Raw genomic sequence first — 20,444 nt, 5'->3', positions numbered from 1 at the left:
ACAATGCTTTACGACATGCTTCGACATGTTTAGATACCTACTCAAATGCTTTACACAAAACATCAACATGCTTTACAACATACCCTCGACTGAGTTTACACAACACTTCAACATGCTTTACACAACACTTTAATATGCTATACACAACACTTCAACATGCTGTACACCACACTTCAACATGCTTTACACAACACTTCAACATGCTGTACACCACACTTCAACATGCTTTACAAAACACTTTAATATGCTTTACACAACACTTCAACATGCTGTACACCACACTTAAGCATGCTTTACACAACACTTCAACATGCTGTACACCACACTTCAACAGCTTTGTACACTACACTTCAGCATGCTTTACATAACACTTCAACATGCTGTACACCACACTTAAGCATGCTTTACACAACGCTTCGACAAGCTTTACACCACACTTAAGCATGCTTTACACCACACTTCAGCATGCTTTACAGAACGCCTCGACAAGCTTTACACCACCCTTAAGCATGCTTTACAGAACGCCTCGACGTGCTGTACACCACCCTTAAGCATGCTTTACACAACACTTAAGCATGCTTTACACCACACTTCAGCATGCTTTACAGAACGCCTCGACAAGCTTTACACCACCCTTAAGCATGCTTTACAGAACGCCTCGACATGCTGTACACCACCCTTAAGCATGCTTTACACAACGCCTCAACATGCTGTACACCACACTTAAGCATGCTTTACACAACGCCTCGACATGCTGTACACCACACTTAAGCATGCTTTACACAACGCCTCGACAAGCTTTACACCACCCTTAAGCATGCTTTACAAAACGCCTCGACATGCTGTACACCACACTTAAGCATACTTTACAGAACGCCTCGACAATCTTTACACCATCCTTAAGCATGCTTTACACAACGCCTCGACAAGCTTTACACCACCTTTAAGCATGCTTTACACAACGCCTCGACAAGCTTAAACCACCCTTAAGCATGTTTTACACAACGCCTCGACAAGCTTTACACCACCCTTAAGCATGCTTTACAGAACGCCTCGACAAGCTTTACACCACCCTTAAGCATGCTTTACAGAACGCCTCGACAAGCTTTACACCACCCTTAAGCATGCTTTACAGAACGCCTCGACAAGCTTTACACCACCCTTAAGCATGCTTTACAGAACGCCTCGACAAGCTTTACACCACCCTTAAGCATGTTTACACCACAATTCAATATGCTTTATACTAAACTTCATCATGCTATTTACAACACCTCAACATGCTTAACACCACGCTTCGACATGTTTTACACAACCCTTCGGTTCCTAAACAACCCTTTAAGCATGCTGTACATCACACTTCAATATCATACTTAACATCACGATTCAACATGCTTTACACAACCTTCAGCATGCTTTACACCTAGCCTCAGCACCTTTTACGTCACACTTCAGCATGCTTTACACCACTTTTAACACGCATTACACCGCGCTTCAACATGCTTTACACCACCATTCAGCATGTTTCACACCACATTTCAACATACTTTATGACACCCTTCGACAAGACTTACACCACACTTCAACATATCTACACCACACTTCAACATATCTACACCACACTTCAACAAATCTACACCACACTTTAACATAATTTACACCAGGCTTCTATATGCTTAACAGAACATTTCAACATGCGTTACGATACATATTTCTTACACCAAGCTTCGACATCTTTCACAGTTAATGTCAACATACTTTACACTGCTTTCGACATGTATTACTCAACGCCTTCGACATGTTTTTCGGTTTATTTCATAGTGCTTTAAGAACTGTTAATTTCAACATGTCTAACGCCGCACTTCAACATGCTTTACACAAAACTTCGACATGCTTTTCAGTATAATTCAACATGCTTTACTGTATTGTATATTTCAACATGTCTTGAACATGCTTTACACCGCACATCAGCATACTTTAAACACGCTTCAAGATAATGGTGTGTTTTTAATTTAAAAGGACTAGTTACATATGGTCCGTTTTCAAAAAACGTTTGCGCGTGAAATGTGAACAAATACAAAATATTGTTTCAATGATAAAACATCGTTAAAAGTTCATCTTTGTTTTACAAAATTCATTTCAAATGATTATCTACCAATTGTTGTTTGGTGATTGTCTGTAACATTGAGCAAATATTTCAACTTCAACAAATCGTTGCCTACATAAATGCTGTGAACGCTTCTGGGAAGGATTTTACGTGACTTTTAACATTTTGAACTAGATATTGCGTCATTATGTATTATATTGTTACAGTATTATAGTCAAACTTGTCTTAAGGGTGGAACCACATTCCATCGTACCGGTATAAACAACGGATTAATCTTCAAGACTAATCTGAATTTAAGTAATCATGCTTATTTTTTTAAATCAAATATCTTGTTTATGGCCAGATTGGACTCGAAATTTTCATAAAACCATCGTCTGCTGAGTGCATTCCACGAAGATTGTCTGTATCTAACATGATTGGTAGGATTTACTGAAATGCGCTTAATTTTGGGGTGAAATTCTTCCAATTTCATGTTAAAACTTCGAGTTTATATATAAAAACTTGTTAATGACACGTTTATCTGTCTCTTGACATAAGTTAAGTCGGTTTGAATCAATATCAAGCAAAATAAATACGGGTACAGAATTGAAATTTTGTTATTTAAGTTGACATTTAGGCTATTGAAATAACGTTTGAAAACGATTCGAGATGGGCAGTTTAACGCTAAATACTGCTTTCATGGTGACAATGTGTCTGGTTCTTGCATTTTGGATAAAACAATCATCGTCACAGGTAGAATTTTAATTTATTGCCAACTTGAAAATTGCCATGTAAATTGTGCATAAGCATTTTTTGTGTGGCCCTGAAAATAAGGCCATACCAAATCGCTTTTGTTTAGCGTCTGCGGACGGATAGGTTTTCGGCTTCCCGAAAGAATAAAAAACCAACATTTTATATACTACCGAATATTCTTAATTTCCTTTAAATATAATTACGAGTACATAAAAACTAGTATTCTTGGCATTTGATATCAGAAAATGATGCATTCTGTGTGATTCCCATGATGAAACACTAAAGTCAAGTTTTATTGGACCTCGTTTTGCCATGGATTTCTACCTCTAACAATTGATAATGGTCCAGAATGGACTAAGGAGGCTCCAACGTTGTGGTTATTTCTACTGAGGATGTCACTCATTTAGTATTCGGATATTTTTCGGGATTTCATTGGTGGGGGGTCAAGATAGTTGGATAGGTTGTCGTACAAAGGTTGACGACTAACGTAAAAACGATTTGCTATGGCCTCATGTTGAACCGAGGAAAGGTTATATTTAACAGTCGATCCAGACACGTATGGGCTACTTTTTGTGCACTACGTCTTTCAGATATGTGTACATTGTACAAATAAAGAACGGCATACAATAGCACGAGGAACGAGATTAACGCTAGCATCAGTGACATATCGCAAACTGATTTTAATATCACCTGCAACTTTTGAAAGTACACATAGCCAAACGTACAGATACACGCACACGCCGTCTTACGCAGCCCCTCTACTGTTTTACATAAGGCGTAAAAATGTTTATATCAGGTTTCCCGACCTGCCCTATTTTTTTGCCCCGACTATTAACCTTTTTATTTGGCAAAATACATAGTGAATATGATGCCCTGAAGACTGTTAGGCCAACTAAGAGTCTATAAATACCTGAATGTGTGAGATATGTTTGTTTTACGTGGAACTTCTTAAAAAGTCGGAGATTCTCAAGAAATGCTTTTAAAAACGTTGATTATTATTATTATTATTATTATTATTATTATTATTATTATTATTATTATTATATAGTTATATCTAACTATATTTTGCCGTACGCTTGTTGAAATAACAAAAGATATAAAAACTAAAATAAAGTTCATATCAAACCGAGTATATATCAAACTATATTGCAATTTGCATACAGAAGGTGTTGTCATACGTGTATTTATTCATCTTTTCTGTCAATCAAGAAACTTCAGTTGAGTATGTGTGTGGGTTTTTTTTCACGTAAAATCTCAATGATAAATTATGCTAGAGCGATCGCAGTGGTCGAGAACTTAAATCACCTCTAACAAGTAACACACGTTTAGAACATTATAGGTAAAACCTTAATGATAATGAAGATTTAACATACTAGTGATATGTTCTATCTGTTACCTAAATGACTTAGATTATAACTAAGCTTCAGAATGATTGGAATCAAAATATGTCATCATGATATATTTTGAGATGTAATACTTATTGGAGGCGGATAGGCGATATTTTTTGGTTCTAATCTAATCATATTTTGGCATATCGCAAATATCACTCAATCTACGGCGTTTATCTTGTTGTTGTTGTTTTTCAATATCTCTTGTTAATGAATAAACTTATTTTTCCATAGGATCACGTGGATTGTAACATCACCATGCCCAATACCTGCCCGAACGGCTCGTGCTGTGTCAGGGACGAGTTTTACTTCACGGACACCCAGTGTAAGCCCCTAGGGGTTGTAGGCACCCAGTGCACCATTAGACCTTCCCAGTTTGAGTGTCCCTGCCACTCGGACCTCGTGTGCGAATCCAACATCGAGGGTCATAACCCATCACTCTTCGGGAAGTGTGTCCCCCCACACGAAAACACAACGTCGGATCCATCCATCGTCGGATAGAGGCCCGATATAAGACATGTGATAACTTTTAATTAATTAGCTACGGGCGATTAAGATGTATAAAGTGTAAGATGTCGGTGTGATTTTCTTATAAATGTTAATACAATCAGTGAATAAGTTCTTGCAATGGTTTTGTTTGTAAATGTTTATACAATGTATAAACATTTTGATCGAGTCATAGTACGTTCTTCCCTCGGGACTTATTCATTCACAGCATTGTTCTAAAAAGTGATAAGTCTGTATAAAAAAAATCAATAGACACTCTTCCAAGTCTACTTTTTGATAAATAAAATGTGATAATTATCATAGATCTAAATAAATGTGTTTAACCCAATGCTTAAAGCGACACTCTTATTCAGAAATCAATATAAACACATGTATAACGATCATCAATTTTGACTGATTAGTCTTTAACTTATAACTAAATAATGCATTTAAGAATATTTTGTTACTTATAACAAAATTTTAACCGTGTATTTAATAGCAGAAAGCGCAACAATATTAAATGACTGGTGAATGCTAAAAGATTTACTGTGGTCTTCTATAGTCTCATAAGGTTGAAGTACCGTGTTTTATGTTCATTTCTTTCAAATCAAACTCGGTATCCTTCATAAGAACCATTGTTTTCGACATTTATTCATCTTTTTTGGAATATTAAAACGATATTACTAATTGTGGTAAATCTTATGAGTTTGTTAACTTGCGCTTTATATCTAATTAAAAAATTGTGAAATTTGGTTGCGATCATTTTTACAGAAAGTGACAATTTACGGATTGTTTTAAGCTTTGTAACCAATAGTTTCTCGAGTCGCATATTTCTTCTTAATATTTATATGATTTGAAAGAGAAAAACAAACGTGTATATTGAGTTATTTTTCATTCTTACTATAAAATGTTGTGCTCGCACGCGACAAGCGTGTTATCTGTTTGATGATTGGCTGATTTTATTGTCACCTGCACGCGCGCTATCAATCGTCTGGAACGGGAGCAGGTGGTGAAACCAAGCGTCTCGGGCACGCCGATCTCCGCCATATTTGCATCTCCGCTGGTGATAATATTCATTCTGATAACAATAGTTGTAGCGAGATCAAAGGCTTGATTTCATATTTAATATCTGTGGGAATTAAATAATAGGCAATCCGTCTGATTCCAAATACGCGTTGTTTTTCGCCGCCTTTGATGTTAGCGTTACTTATTTTGGGACCAACGCGACCAACGCTACCGTTTAGCGTCCTTTGGTTAAGAATAGATATTAATTATCATTTATACTGCTAATATTGTTGATCATTAATATTCGCACTGAAAGTCTTGGTTATCTCGCGGTGATATAAATGATTTGATATTATTAATACTCTGTTGTCTGTATATTCGACCTCGATACTAGATACAACCGTACATAGTGCTATACATTAAAATTACAAATGCGGTTTTTTAAGTGACACTCTTACTCAAAATCAATATATACACATGTATAAAAACCATAAATTTTGAGTGATAAACTTTCAACTACTACCTAAATAATGCATTTATGGAAAATATTATTAGTAATAACATAATTGTAACCGTGTATCTTAGAGATGAATAGGCAAAAATAATAAATGATTGGTGAGAGCTAAAAGATTTACTGCGATCTACTATTGTCCCATAAGGTAAAAATATCGTGTTTTCAGCACCTTTCTTTCAAATTAAAGTCGGTTTCCTTCATAAGAACCATTGATTTCGACATGAATTCATCCTTTTTGATATATTTAAACAATTGTTTTAATTGTGGTAAACCGTATTTGGGAGTAAGAGTGCATCTTTAAACTTGAGAAGTATTCAGGTATGGTTCTCATAAAGTGCGATATACTTTTGCGCACAGAGGTCAGAAATTGGCTGAGGGAGAGCAATATTTGATAAGCACAAAAATGTTGATTTTTCTACCTTCGTGACCCTGTGCGTAAGAATGGATTGGCTTCTCTATCATATCAGAAATTGCGGAATACAAGTGGAGAACCTGTCAAAGCTGATTACAATCATAGATAATTTCCAAGTTGCCATTAGTTATAGTGTTTGCTAATACAGCATTATCGCCAACATTATGTGGACCCTCGCAGTTGACACATTGTTTCTTATTTGTGCAAGTAATTATAGGCCGGGTGATGACACCGCAAATGGGACAGTGATAAATCCGCCACCCCTTATTACTATAGTACGAGTATGGGTCAATACTGATATCGTTAGGGTCAAATCCAACACCCAATAATTGACTAATACTGAACCAACAAGCGATGAATTCAACACCTTTTTAAATTGATGGTCGATAGTGGCTTACGTGTAACAATCTACAGACTAGCACCCTTGTGGAACAATGTTGATGTGAGGCGTCTGTATGGTACAGCACCCGATCCTTCAGCGTGAATGACACTATTAAATGGCATACTACTGACCTTTCAAGCTTATAGAGTGATACTAGGAACCAATTCGCACGACACTTGCATTGATGCGAGGTGCCGTGTACGACACCCATTCATTTGGCGCGGACGTACCCAACGAAGGAGGTGCCTGCCACCCGTTTCGCCGGCACGGGCGTTACCAGTGAGGGAGGTGTATGTGTATACATGTAGTCTCATGTTCTTTATTGACAGGCACGCTAAACATTCACCAAGATAATGTCACAAAAATGAAACACATTATTATGAAGCTTTAAGTAAACATTTCAAATTTGTACACTGAAATCATTATCTTATTTCTGTATATCAGCCCCCCCCCCCCCCACAAACCACCCCTAACTTAATTTAGCGCTCTGGCCGCTCCCGCCTACGCCCCTTCACCCCCTCCCCCAACCCTGGGTGCTTTGACACTTTAATACTCCAGCCTACTATGTCGACAAGAGTCTGGACTAAGTATGCTTCTGCTTGTTAGTCATTCGTTTTACTTTCAAGTTCAATGTAATTTTATTGTAATCTTCACTCCGCTCCAATTCTTTTCTATTGAACCCCCTCATTATTTACCTATTACTTACTTACTTCAGCGGCTGAATTTCATTGTTGATTACAGAATTAAGGTGTGTGTGGGCGTTCTCCGCCTTTGTATATAATTCAAACATGCTTTCAAATAATCATAAGTGTGATTGAAACTTGAACTTGGATATCGTCCATCCCGAATAAAGGAAACTAGGTTAGTTTTTGTTTGTTTTAGACTTGTTTTACAATTCAACGTAGTTTTTTGCATCAACTATCTAAGCATATTTGCCCTAGTTATAGAAATGGTAGTCGACTTTATAGATTTGTCATATAGTAAGTCAATAATATGTTATTGCATGAAAACATGTATTACAATGAGGATATATAGGTGCATAGTTAAACACAATATTTGAAACAAAAATAATAATAACAATCACAAATGCAAAGGTATTGGGCAAAAAGGTTTGCCAACATCCGTTAAGGCCCTGTTATCGAAATTTAAACAAGTTTACCGCGAGTGGATGCCAGCGCTCGTCTGTTTTCTCCTTGGATATAGGGGCCTTACTCACCATAACGTTAGCAAAAATGACGGTCTTTGCTTCATTTAAGCATACTCCCCCCCCCCCCCCCCCCCCCCCCCCCCAATTCAAACCTGAAGAGCGAAGAAGTACTTTCTTTGTGAACTTGTCTGCAGTACAAATGACATAAGTCGGAGGCTGTCAAATGCAGATTACAATTGTTACAAATTACCGCAGACAAGAGGGACAGGAGATCTTAACACTGACCAATTGTCCTTTCCGATAACTCGATTATCTTTCCCTGAATACTCTTCAAGTGGGCATGCGCAAAAAGCGGAAATTTACTTCCGGGGACTACACAAACCAGGAAGTAAACAGCAACAAGTGAAAATGGAAAGTAAAGATTCAAAACTAATAAAGAAAACGGGCAGGAAAACCCCTAAGTACTGTTGTATTTGTAAAGGAATTTACAGAGGAAAGGTTATTGATGGGAGAAAAGTGTCATTGCACCGTTTTCCTCAGAACAAACGTTTAAAACGTGTGTGGGTGCAGCGATGTAAAACGGTCATGAGATCGTTCCAGTGGAATGAACACAGACGATTGTGTAGTGAGCATTTTGTTGGCTTCAGAGGACCTTCATTCCAGCATACACTTCCATCTATGTTTCCAACTGAGACTGGTGCTACCAAAACCTTCCAGCCAACGGTATTTTTTATTTCTTATATTAGTTTAAGTTCTTCCTTACATGCACCTCAAAATGAATTATGTTATATCAACGGTGCTTAAAAACAATGTCACAGCACTTATTTGTAAATTTTGTAATTTAAGAAATGATTAAAGAATTGTTTTCAAATACAGCCTGGAAAAATGTGTACCATATAGCCTGGCAGATTTTGTACTAAAACATTTATCTTATACAGTTTCATTTGCAATTTCAGCTCCTTGATGAAGACGTAGGTGATGATGATGATGGTGATACGGTCAATGACGATTTAGACCTAGAACTGTCAAATGATGATAGTATACAGCCACAACTGTCATTTGTATCCCCTTCCGGGCATGCCATTGATACCTCTGTCCACCTGCATGATTACTGCATGGGACCAGTACTACAGCCACAGAATCAGTCCTTTAGGTATTGTTCAATATATATATATATTGCTTCTTGTGCTATGAAATCGATCTGATAAGTTAATTACTTCTGATCATTTTTCTTCATTCTTTAACAAAAATAGGAAAATTTAAGTGTTTGTAAATGTTTAAGGCCAAAAAAACAAACATTTGGTTAGGGTTACCAGACTGTACATGTAAGATGTGGTAAATGGGTACATGATCAATTTGTATATGTTTCAGATGTTGTGACACACAGACTGAGAACAACTGTGCAGTGATGGAAGTACAAACTGAAGAAAGTTTCCTGGGAAAAACAGCAGACTTCAGTTCACAAACAGAACATTCTACTAGAGACTTTGGTGTACAATGTCAGCTACCTATGCTCACATATGATGACGTAAAATACAATGACGATTTGGTCAGTTTTTACACCGGAATCCCTAATCGAGTTGTGTTTGAAGCTTTGTTTGATGAAATCAAGGATGAAGCTGAAGTGCGGACATCAAGGCGGAAACTTAACTATAAAGATTCAGATGGAGGACGGCCAAGAACTCTAAGTGTTCTGGATGAATTTTTCATGGTGCTGATGCGCCTACGTCTAGGTCTGTTATTTGAAGATCTAGGTACTAGGTTTTGCATATCCACTTCACAATGTAGTGACATTGTTGAAAGATGGATCAACTATTTACATGTACAATTATCCTTTCTTGTTCAATGGCCATCTCGTGAGGTAGTGAAAAATAACATGCCTGAACAATTTAAAGAGAAATATTCTAACACTAGAATTATTATCGACTGCACTGAAATTTACAGTGAAACATCCAGTTCTCTTTCTTTGAAAAGTTTAATGTACAGTGATTACAAGTCTCACATGACTCATAAGATTTTGGTGGGTATAAGCCCAAATGGTGTTGTAACTTTTGTTTCTGACTGTTGGGTGGGCTGTACCAGTGACAAGAAACTCACAGAAAAATGTGGACTCTTGGACTTGCTTGAAGAAGGAGACGCCATAATGGTTGATAAGGGTTTCACTATTACAGACCTTACTACTCCAAGAGGCATTCATCTCATTATTCCACCATTTAAACAGAAAGGAAAACAATTCTCTAAACGTGAGGTTCTCCTTACAAAAGATATTGCAAGTTTACGAATACATGTTGAAAGGCAAATGGAGAGAATCAAGAACTTTCGAATATTGCATGGCAATATTCCTATAACACAGTCAAGGAGAATTTCTAAAGTGTTCAAAATATGCACATATTTGACAAATCTATGGCCACCACTTGTTCAATAATAACTCATGTGTCAATGAAAGCGTTTGTATATATCAAGCATTAGATTTAGGGATAAAAACTTGTATACTTCTAACTAGAACAATGAAATTACAATTTTGTTTTAAAATCATTTTTTCGAGCAAGTTATATGATAACATATGAGATTACACATTTGATTCAGGTTTGACAAAAATGGATAAGGAAATATGCTCATGTGAATGGATTTCAAGATTTGATTTGAAACATGTATGCATTAACTGATCAATTTATTGATATAATTTTTTGTTTGTGAAACATCTGCTTTGTATTTTGTGGTTTTATTATTTGTAACATTTCTAAGAATAAAAGTCAAAGATCACTTATTAAGTTTGGCTCTGAAATGAGTTTTTTTTTATTTGCCATGTGTAATTGATCTACCACGTACTTCAAATCATTAGTATTGAATTGCTTAAAGGATTTTTCAGTATGAACCATTTTCATATCAGTTTCATAATTGAACTAAGTGGAAATAAGAATAGGCAAGAGTGCCATAGATCAAACTGAAATGCCCGACAAATGTTAACTTTAAGATACATTAGATTAAAAAAACTAGCCCCATGCTAAATATGTCCCAATGTTTAAAGGGACTGTACACCAGATTGGCACCAATAAAGTTTTTTTCTGTAACAAATCTCAGGACAAATTATTTAATAAAATGTTTTACTCTTCTGATATGATAATGGTAAAGAAATACCAAAATGTAAAAGAAAATTGAGCTATGGATTGAACTAGTGTCACCAAAATAGCTGTCCAGTGTTGTATCCACTTTGCTACGAAGGCTTATCCGAAACCATATGAATGCTTAAGCTAATATACCTTACTTGGTTATATCCCATGATATCATCAACTAGCAAATCACGCATAAGAATGAATTCTACTAGGTATACATACCCAGTAAAAAAAAATTAATGGAGAAATATGGAAAAAATAATGCGAAAATAAATTAATTGTATACTACGGTATGTGGTACTTCAGTTAGTTAGTTTCAATGCATTGTACACATTGATACCAAGTTTATGTCAGTTTTTGACAAGTTTCTTTTTTTTTTCGATATTTCATCACACGGTGTATAGCCCCTTTAAGTTTTGCACCCTGCAAACATAAGAAAGTAACACTCATTTGTTGTTTTTAATTAGCAAGTCAGAAAAGGAGAACAACTCGACAGTCTTGAGTTATGGGCCGTGCAGTAGCTACATGCAAACCAATATTCAATTGAACATCTTCAATTGTTTTAGAGTAAAACTCAGCTACTTCTTTAAACAATGGCAATATAAACGCTATCACTATCCTGCACACAAAATGCAATAATAACACACTTGAAAGGTTAAACATATGTCCATTTATTAAGCTCAGAAATACATCCCTGAAAACTAGATAAATGGAAAGGAAAAGTAGAAAAGGTCAAACATAAAACAAGGAAATAATTAAAGTAGATTTACAGCATCGCATAATCACAATATGTTGACAAAAGTACACATACTTTCAAAATACTGCCCAAAATTTAGATTTACAACTTTTTTATTCATGGTTTCAAATTATAGTAACAATACAGTCATTTTGGAGTTTCATTTTGAATATAGTTATGAAAATAACTGAAAGCAAACAAGATATTCACATAAATTGCCATTATTGATCATTCAAATGTACATGTATAAACAACACATAACTAGACGATGTACAAATCAATTGAACAGACTCATTCCCCTTTTAACACGTTGTGCGTACAGTTCAGGAATGTATGATTCAAGGCAAAATCTGTCAAGTTGACACAACATTTTCAGCCAAAATGATTCACAAAATGCAATTCTCTGTATAGAAAGACCTACACATGTCCAAACTACAAAATCACACCATTTCCTCCCGGTGATTCCCATCTGCCCTTGGACCTGGTAGTAATATTTGTGTGTTTCCTTGAGTAACACCTTGCCATTCTCTAACTGACAAAAAAAATCATTGTCTTCACAGCATTCCTCAGGCGTTTGCATCCTCCATTTCTTAGAGGCAGGACACTTAATCTCAACCAGACCAACACTTTCTGTACAATGTGAACAGAACACAAGCCCATCTGGACTGGCACCAAGGTAGGGTCTGTCGGCACATACAACTAGACCACTGTCTTTAACTGCTAGTCCTTTGTGGTCAGTTTGCATTGCTTTCGCATACATTCTCTTTGCAGCCTTCTCATGTTTAATTCCATATTCTGTGTACTTGCTTGTGAAATTGGAATACAACATCTGCCGCAGGAGTCCGTCAGGTTCAGTTGATTCTTTCCTACGACAGATGCTGCCAAAGTTTGAAGCTGTTAGGCGTTCTTTTCTGGCCTCTTGCCATTTCCCACTTTTTTGGCCCCTTGTTAAGATTTCAGTTAATTGAATTTCTTCAGCGCTTTGCTTCAAAGAGTCAAAATGATCCAAAAACACTGTCTTACTAGAACTGTCCCTCAAGTTTACACTATCATGGTAGTTGAATGGCACAGAATGTAACACAGGGAGATCTGGTTCATTTTCAGTTGTTTCAATTTCAAAGTTTTTTAACCAGCCTACATTCAACTTCGAACCAACCAGTTTCTGCCTAAATCTGTCAATGTTAACAGTGCATCCATTGATAGAGTTCAGTTCATGGTTTTTGTTTACAGAAACTTTACGTACTGACACGTTGTACAGTTTCTTCTTTGAGAACATAAGATCTTCAGATTTCCTAGGCGACAGCTTACGTTTCCGTGGTGCAGACAGCATGCTGAAGTTGTTCCAGGCACAGGGTTTGGATGTTGGAGCAAGGGTTTTTTTACGCGTCAGGTCTTCAAGTCCATACAGCAGGGCACCAATATGGTTGCAGCATTCACCTTCACTAGATGAAAATAAAAAAATTCATTTACATGTGTGCCTTTTTACTTGTTATACTTACATGTATATTCCAAAACATTAAAGTTTGAAAATGGAGGTGAATACACAGTATTTTACACTTAGTATTTCCTGGTAGGCCATGAACATACAAAACACAAACAGTGCCATAAGTGAACACCAACACGGTGAAGGGAGTTCATTGAATCAATACATAAGCTCGCCTGTTCTTTCATTCAGAAAAAAATAGCAAAACTCAGCTAACCATGAAAGCCAAAATTATGACAGTTATAACATGTGCTTTTTTGTCTCTTGTAACAAGTGTACCAAGTTTGATAAGAAGATATGAAATAGTTTGAAGAATGCCCCAAGTTTAAGTATTTGATAATACTGACAAAATAGCCTAGCGTGTGTGGGTTTGACACCTTTCATCAATGCAGATCAGAGACTTTGATTTATCACAAATTAATTCAACTTACCCAGCTGGACAGTTGCAGAACGCGGAGTGTATGCAGCCAGTCACTTTCGACAGAAGGATCCAGGGTTGGTACTCTGGTGACTTTCTTTTGTCTGCAGTTGGAAATGATGGCAGCACGGAAGCTTGAACATAACAGTGGCTGCACTCTTCGCTTATGAGATGGACCTGAAGAATAAATTATAAATAATATTTTAATTTAAATGACAATAAATAAACAACATACATCATAGAACATATGAAAATTGTACAAAATACATTATTTTTTTTAAAATTAAGATAAGTATATAGTCAGTGTGGTTCGACACATACATGTGCTTGCATCCACCACACCCCCCTTAATTGTGGCTAGCCCCGCCTACATAAAAATGTTGAGTACATTTTTCACACCAAATTATTTTTATGTCCAAGTCAAAATAGTCCCCTTGAGCTAATTATATAACTAGATGAAGTAAACATGGCAGAAAAAACAGCCTCAGACTTATTATAAACTCACTATTTGACATACCTCAACTTTCTGTACATGTCCGTCCACATAATAAGTCCTCGCCTTCAATTGACGTTTCGAGTCTCTTTTCAGTACAATGTAGTTGTATATATCCTTTTCCTCTACAGCAGGAAACAGATCAATAGTGGACTTCCATGCCTTCAGTGTTGATGGCGGTGGAAGACCCTCGCCACATGGGAGGATAAAGCGTTCGGTTGCTCTTCTCTCTCTTTCTTCCCGATCTCTCTCCTCCAGCACGCGTTTGTCAGTTATAGAAAGTCTATATGCGCCTTTTATCCTCTCAATCAATTCGCATTTAAGACCTGATACATTCAATTTCCGGTTCGCAAGGTATCTTTTCAAATCGACGACCTTAAATGGTGTCAACTCATTGTTATTCATACACGCCCCAGTGATCTCATTGTCTACGTCGGCCATCTTGCAAAATGTATTCCCCGGAAGTAGGAAATGGAGTAGCCTCCCTTAGAAATCAGGGGAAGTAACCAAGTTATCGGAAAGGACAATATTGATAACATTTAATAACCCGCACTTTTTTGAAGATGTTTTCAATTACAAATATGTTATATCGCCTTATCAAGTGTTCGCGCACGAGGGCTGACTGTTTAAACACCCTTATAGTCTTGAGATTAAGATATTAATAAACTGCTGCAAAAGATAACGTACATTTGTAAATTGTGCGCCAGATTGTTCATTAATTTGATACAAAGCAAAATTTAAAACACCCATATTTGGGTCGTAATGGCTGACAGATGGAAACAACTATTATGATGTTATCATGACAAGATAAAGTCAATCACCCATAACAAAAGATGGTGTGTTATACAGGCATGGGCATTTTCTTTCTTGCAAAAAAGGTGTATCTGCTGGTCCATGGAAAGAAAAAAAAATGTTTTAAATTAAGATTGGATAGATGTACTTTTGGATGGATGTACTTTTGGATGGATGCAAATATTTATCCCAGCCATTGGGCACTGTCTAGTCCAGCCGTAGCGGCAGCATTCAAATTAACGACGACGATAATGATAAAGATGATGACAAGAAGGACGACATAATATTCATATTACCGAAATGACAATAACGAATATAAAAAATGGTATACATAGCAGTTTACTAACACAAGTAATTATGTTCTTGCCATCTTATTTTCTATCAAAATTCATACACCACTAACAGCAACTTATGTTATGCAAAACTGATTTTGCCTAAAAATCGAGTTGTCAGATGCAACTTAAAGATGCATTCAAAAATAAGTTTCGCGGGGTACGTTTAAACTCTTATGACCCAACTTGAGCGCTTTGTTTCGTCAACACTGGAGTTAACATCTGCGTTCTAACTCGTTTATATTCAAAACTGTAATTAGCCGGATCGAAACTGTAATTGCCTTCGATTTAGATGCCAGATTCCGATAGAAGGCTTTATATTAGGCGAGTGTAGCCCCTTTTTGGGACCCGAGTGTCAAAGTTACGAGGCGCTTTATTGAATACGGGGTTAACTTATTTAAAGTTTCGCTGCTATGACGCCGTGGGAAACATGAGAACTTGGGCATTTTCGAACATAAGGTGTGGCAATTTCGAAGTAATAAGCCACAAGCATCGAACGTTTGCCTGTCGTTTCGTTTAAGTGTCTGACACTGAATGTGCAATGCAAACTTATTTTTGAACTTGACATTAGATTAGACAACGAAAACATTTAGACACTTGTAGCCGAAACGGTGACCTACAAATGAAAAAAATCCGTTATGTAAATGTTATGTTTTTCGAACATGACCGAGTTCTGCTGTATCACTGCATGACTTTCAAAAAGAACGTTGAAAATAAATAGAAATAGAAATATCCGAACTGTTTACTTGGGTTCATCTTTAAACTTACTGCAGTCTATCGCCTAAGAACGTTGGGAAATCGTGCATTTTAGAGAAGAATTGATCAAATCAAATAAATAGGCACACATTCAAATAAAAGTACATCTTATTAAGGGTGTTCTTTTTATTGTAAAATTATGTGAAGTAGAACTGGACCAAAATATCGCGATAATATCAAACTGTATGTACTTTCAATACCACGGGAAGATATATGACCCCAGTAGCATTGAAATTGGGAGTTAAATTGGTTTAAATGTGTGCACTTAAAGTGTAATGCAGTTAAGTCACGGAAATTCAGTTTTGCTCCAGCGAGCACAGTTACTACGGTATGTAGTCAGTTACTATAGCGAATGATGAAGTATGACTCGTGCGATTTATATGCTTTAAGTTCTTTTTCAAACCGTTCAGAGCTTTTTACTCTATAAAGGGTCAGTTGTTGTCGTCGTTGGTGTTGCCGGTGTTGCTGTAATTGTCATTGTTGATGGTGGTGGTGTTGATGTTGTTGTTGTTGCTGCTCTTGTTGATGTTGTTGTTGTTGGTGGTGGTGGTGTTGTCGTTGTTTTTCAAATACATGTATTTGTTTTATCAATAAAGTCTATGGCCGCGGGCAAGAATATTGGGACGCGTTCAGTTTTTGTTTGTTTGTTCTTTTCAATTTAAACTTATTTGATTTATTATTGAAGTCTATGACCTAGAGCAAGAAGATTTGGGCGTCGTTGAATACGTGTATGTCACTGTTAACTGGTTGAATGTATATACGAGATGTTGATCCAACTCCTGGGTTTTGCAAATTCCACAACCATGCACAGTAAACATCGTTTTAGTCCAACAATTCTAGCAACGTAGTGGAAAAGAGATTCAAAGATACAATATACTATTCTGCCACAATATAACGATTATTGGAAACCCTGAAGCTTGGAGCCAGCGGTGAAAACCACTGCGATAGAGTTTCTTTGTCATTATCGGGCTGTTACTGCAGGATCAATACATTTTATTTGATTCTTACTTCAAATTCCATCACATATGTTTCGTTCACACAATGCAGCGTCGGTAAAGGAGCTCGGATCTTCTGTAGCCCTTATTTGTCGTCTGCTCCCTTTGTTGACAATCGGATAACTTCGGCACGCTTCGCCGGACCAGCTGTTATGCTGAACATCTGCCGCGCTCTGTGAAAACCCAACCAACCACTGTGAATAAAAGTAGGGACAAATACAACAACCTTTAGTTGTGTGATAATTTTGAAAAGATACATGTGTACATAGGATCTGGGCTTTCGTATGGAGCCTTTATAAATAACGTGCAGTATTACTTGGGAGTTGACTTTTAAGAGGAGAAATATTGAATGTCGAAGCTGCTTGATTATTTAACTTTTTACAAATATTGTTCGATACAGAAAAGTTGATTATTTAAGGTCATAAAAGGATAATTTGCAGAAGTTGGAAAGATATGACAGGATAATTTAACCAGGTAGTGATTTTATTAAAGAATACAACATTAACATATTTTAACCTTATGTAATGCAGTGTAATTTACTTATAAATTATTGTAGTTTTAAATGTTTTATGTATAATAATAATCATGAATTCATAGCATGTCATTACACTAAAACTGCATCAAATATGTTTTTTTTTTAAATTTCTGAATAATATTATTTTACAAAGCTTCACAAGTTTATTAATTAATCAGACTAGGCTTTATCAAAACTGTTCAAATACCATTTTCTTTCATTATTATTTCCCAATTTAAATTGATAATGTTGCAATGATTTTTATCGTTTCAAAGAGGCTAGCTAAGTATTGAACAATTTTAATGAACAACTTTTATTATTACTATTATTATTATTATTATCATTATTATTATTATTATTATAAACCTGTTATATTCATTGTTATATTTATTCATCATCATCATCATCATCATCATCATCATCATCAACATCATCATCATCATTCATTATTATTATTATTATTATTATTATTATTATTATTATTATTATTTATTTATTTATTTATTTATTTATTTATTATTATTTTTAATGGCCAACGGGCTTTTAAGAGACCTTTGAAGGCGTGATTATCATAACAATAATAAGTTTACCTGCATTTATTGGTCGGGAAGGCAAACTTTTGCTACTGACATGCACTGGAGTATTTTCATTTTATAACTTATTGCTGAATTACTTAAATGGAGAACTTCTGGACATATAATTATGTTCTTTTCTTCTGTTTTGCAGGACAGTAAATGTTGACAACTTCCACGATGGACACTGGTCTTTCTCTTTCCACTCAGCAGACGACAATTTCAAAACCGCACGTGATGGAGAATACACTGCCGTATCATACACCGCATTTAGGTTACACACAACTGCATTCAGTGCCATATAGTCAAGAGACTCTATTCTCAACTTTGGTACCGGGCAATGACTATTTTGCTGGTTATATCGACTGTGCACAGGAGGCGCTGAGATATTTGCTAGAAGATGAAAAACTGCCGTTGAATCATCCAATGGTTGTAGGAATACAATTTCAACTCTACGAACACTATAAATTACTACAGCTTCAATTTTTATTTGGTAATAATCTCAGTTTTCACGCTGATGGAGTAAACAATGCTTCAAGAACAGAGGATCAAAATATTACGGAAAAAGATGAACAACCTATAGACAATAAGGTGAATATACCAGATAATGTTGAATGTTCTCAACCAAGTGTGCAATCTAGTGAAACCGGCAACGTGTCAGACATGGGCGGCATGAAACAAGATGATACTGTTGCCAGGCAACAAGGACAGAACAGTGCTAGGCAACGAGAAGACGAAATACTTGCAAATTCTGGGTTATCAGAAAATGCACAAAAGTTGGCACTAAATCTGGCAGAGGAACTTCTTTCTCTCATTAACGGAAGTGACGAATCTGATCATGACGGAAGTTTAGATGAAGGATTTGAGGATATGGAAGAACTATCATAAGATTTGTCCCCACTTACATACCAACCTGTTGTAAAGATTGAAACCAAATTCAGTTGAACTCGTTTTAAAGTTCCATTATGCTATGTTGTGCCGACTATGACTATGTTGTTGATTTTTCAACATCGCATTGAAAATGTGCTTTGTTTAAACGTTGTGCACTTTATTTCATCACATTTGTTAGATATATCATTTTAATATTTTTACGTTCAATATTTAAAGCTGCACTCTCACAGAATGACAGTTTTAAAATGTTTTTCTTCAAATTCAGCTAATTTTGGTATCAATGCCTTCAACCCTCAATAGACAAGATCTCATTTTTTGGGGAAACTGTCGAAAATTTCATTTGTCTTAAAACATGAGTAACGCTTCTTTCCATAAATTTCATTTTCCGAACGAAAATATGAAAAACTGCGACCTGATCTTTTGCCAGCAGTCCTGTATTCTCTTGTTCCAGACATTTTACCAAAAAATGGCTCATTCAAAAACAAAAACAAATGAAAAAAATAAAAATAAATACAAGTTGTGAAAACGGTCAATCTGTGAGAGTGCAGCTTTAACACACGTTGACCAAACAGTATTCTGTATTCTCTTTCCTTCGATCTCATCCTATCTTTTACAGCAGATCTGTTTTCTCACCCATCTTCCATCTGTTCTATCTAATTTATTTGATATATTTATATCACTAAGATTTCATATTGTTAAAAACATGTTTATATCTTTTTACTTGTTGTCATATTTATTGAAATGTCTCGTGGCGAATTTCCCAGTAAACATAACTATTATGAATCTCGTTCTTATATTTAATAAGTCATAATTGTCATAAAAATATGTCCAGAAAAGCTACAGGCTTTTAGGCACTCCTCCACTTTCAGAAAAACAGCATAATTAAATATATTATAATATTCAATAAAGTATGGGAGAACAAATTTGTAAACATTGGAATGTTTTATAAGTGTATGTTTTATTGTTTTGAACGCTCCCCGCTGCTGCTTTTACATACAGGATTGTTTTGATAAAAACAATTATGAAATTCATTCGGAACACGCTCGGCTAGCATCCAAATATTTTTCCGACATTGTCGGAGACATTCGGAGCTTCTCGGCCGTTTTCTTTAGAAAACAACTCGGATGTATATGAACGGTGTACAATGTCAGAAATATGTTCACTTTAACCACGCTGCAA

At 36.0% G+C, this 20,444-nt stretch overlaps 2 protein-coding genes and 1 long non-coding RNA gene across 5 annotated transcripts; all 3 read left to right on the top strand.

The window, feature by feature from the left end:
• The first annotated feature begins 347 nt into the window (after positions 1-347).
• LOC128237489 (uncharacterized) lies at positions 348-5,585 on the top strand. Its single transcript, XR_008261613.1, has 2 exons — positions 348-2,836; positions 4,459-5,585. It is a non-coding gene; the product is annotated as an uncharacterized LOC128237489 (long non-coding RNA).
• A 2,974-nt stretch (positions 5,586-8,559) lies between these two features.
• LOC128239296 (uncharacterized) lies at positions 8,560-10,927 on the top strand. Its single transcript, XM_052955885.1, has 3 exons — positions 8,560-8,893; positions 9,127-9,323; positions 9,542-10,927. The coding sequence occupies exons 1-3, from the start codon at positions 8,579-8,581 to the stop codon at positions 10,593-10,595; spliced, it is 1,566 nt and encodes a 521-aa protein (XP_052811845.1). The 5' UTR covers positions 8,560-8,578; the 3' UTR covers positions 10,596-10,927.
• A 5,629-nt stretch (positions 10,928-16,556) lies between these two features.
• On the top strand, positions 16,557-20,023 carry LOC128239122 (uncharacterized). 3 transcript variants are annotated; one of them, XM_052955606.1, is made up of 2 exons: positions 16,557-16,621; positions 18,529-20,023. In XM_052955606.1, the coding sequence occupies exon 2, from the start codon at positions 18,537-18,539 to the stop codon at positions 19,260-19,262; it is 726 nt and encodes a 241-aa protein (XP_052811566.1). In that variant the 5' UTR covers positions 16,557-16,621; positions 18,529-18,536; the 3' UTR covers positions 19,263-20,023. The 3 variants fall into 3 exon arrangements, with proteins under 3 accessions (XP_052811566.1, XP_052811565.1, XP_052811564.1); XM_052955605.1 differs by lacking the exon at positions 16,557-16,621 and adding an exon at positions 17,302-17,494; XM_052955604.1 differs by lacking the exon at positions 16,557-16,621 and adding an exon at positions 17,302-17,762.
• Positions 20,024-20,444: the final 421 nt, after the last annotated feature.

Source organism: Mya arenaria, chromosome 6 (genome assembly GCF_026914265.1).
Source record: "Mya arenaria isolate MELC-2E11 chromosome 6, ASM2691426v1".
Taxonomy (NCBI): domain Eukaryota; kingdom Metazoa; phylum Mollusca; class Bivalvia; order Myida; family Myidae; genus Mya; species Mya arenaria.
Note: the sequence above shows the minus strand (reverse complement) of the source record. Positions and strands in the feature narration are given on the sequence as shown.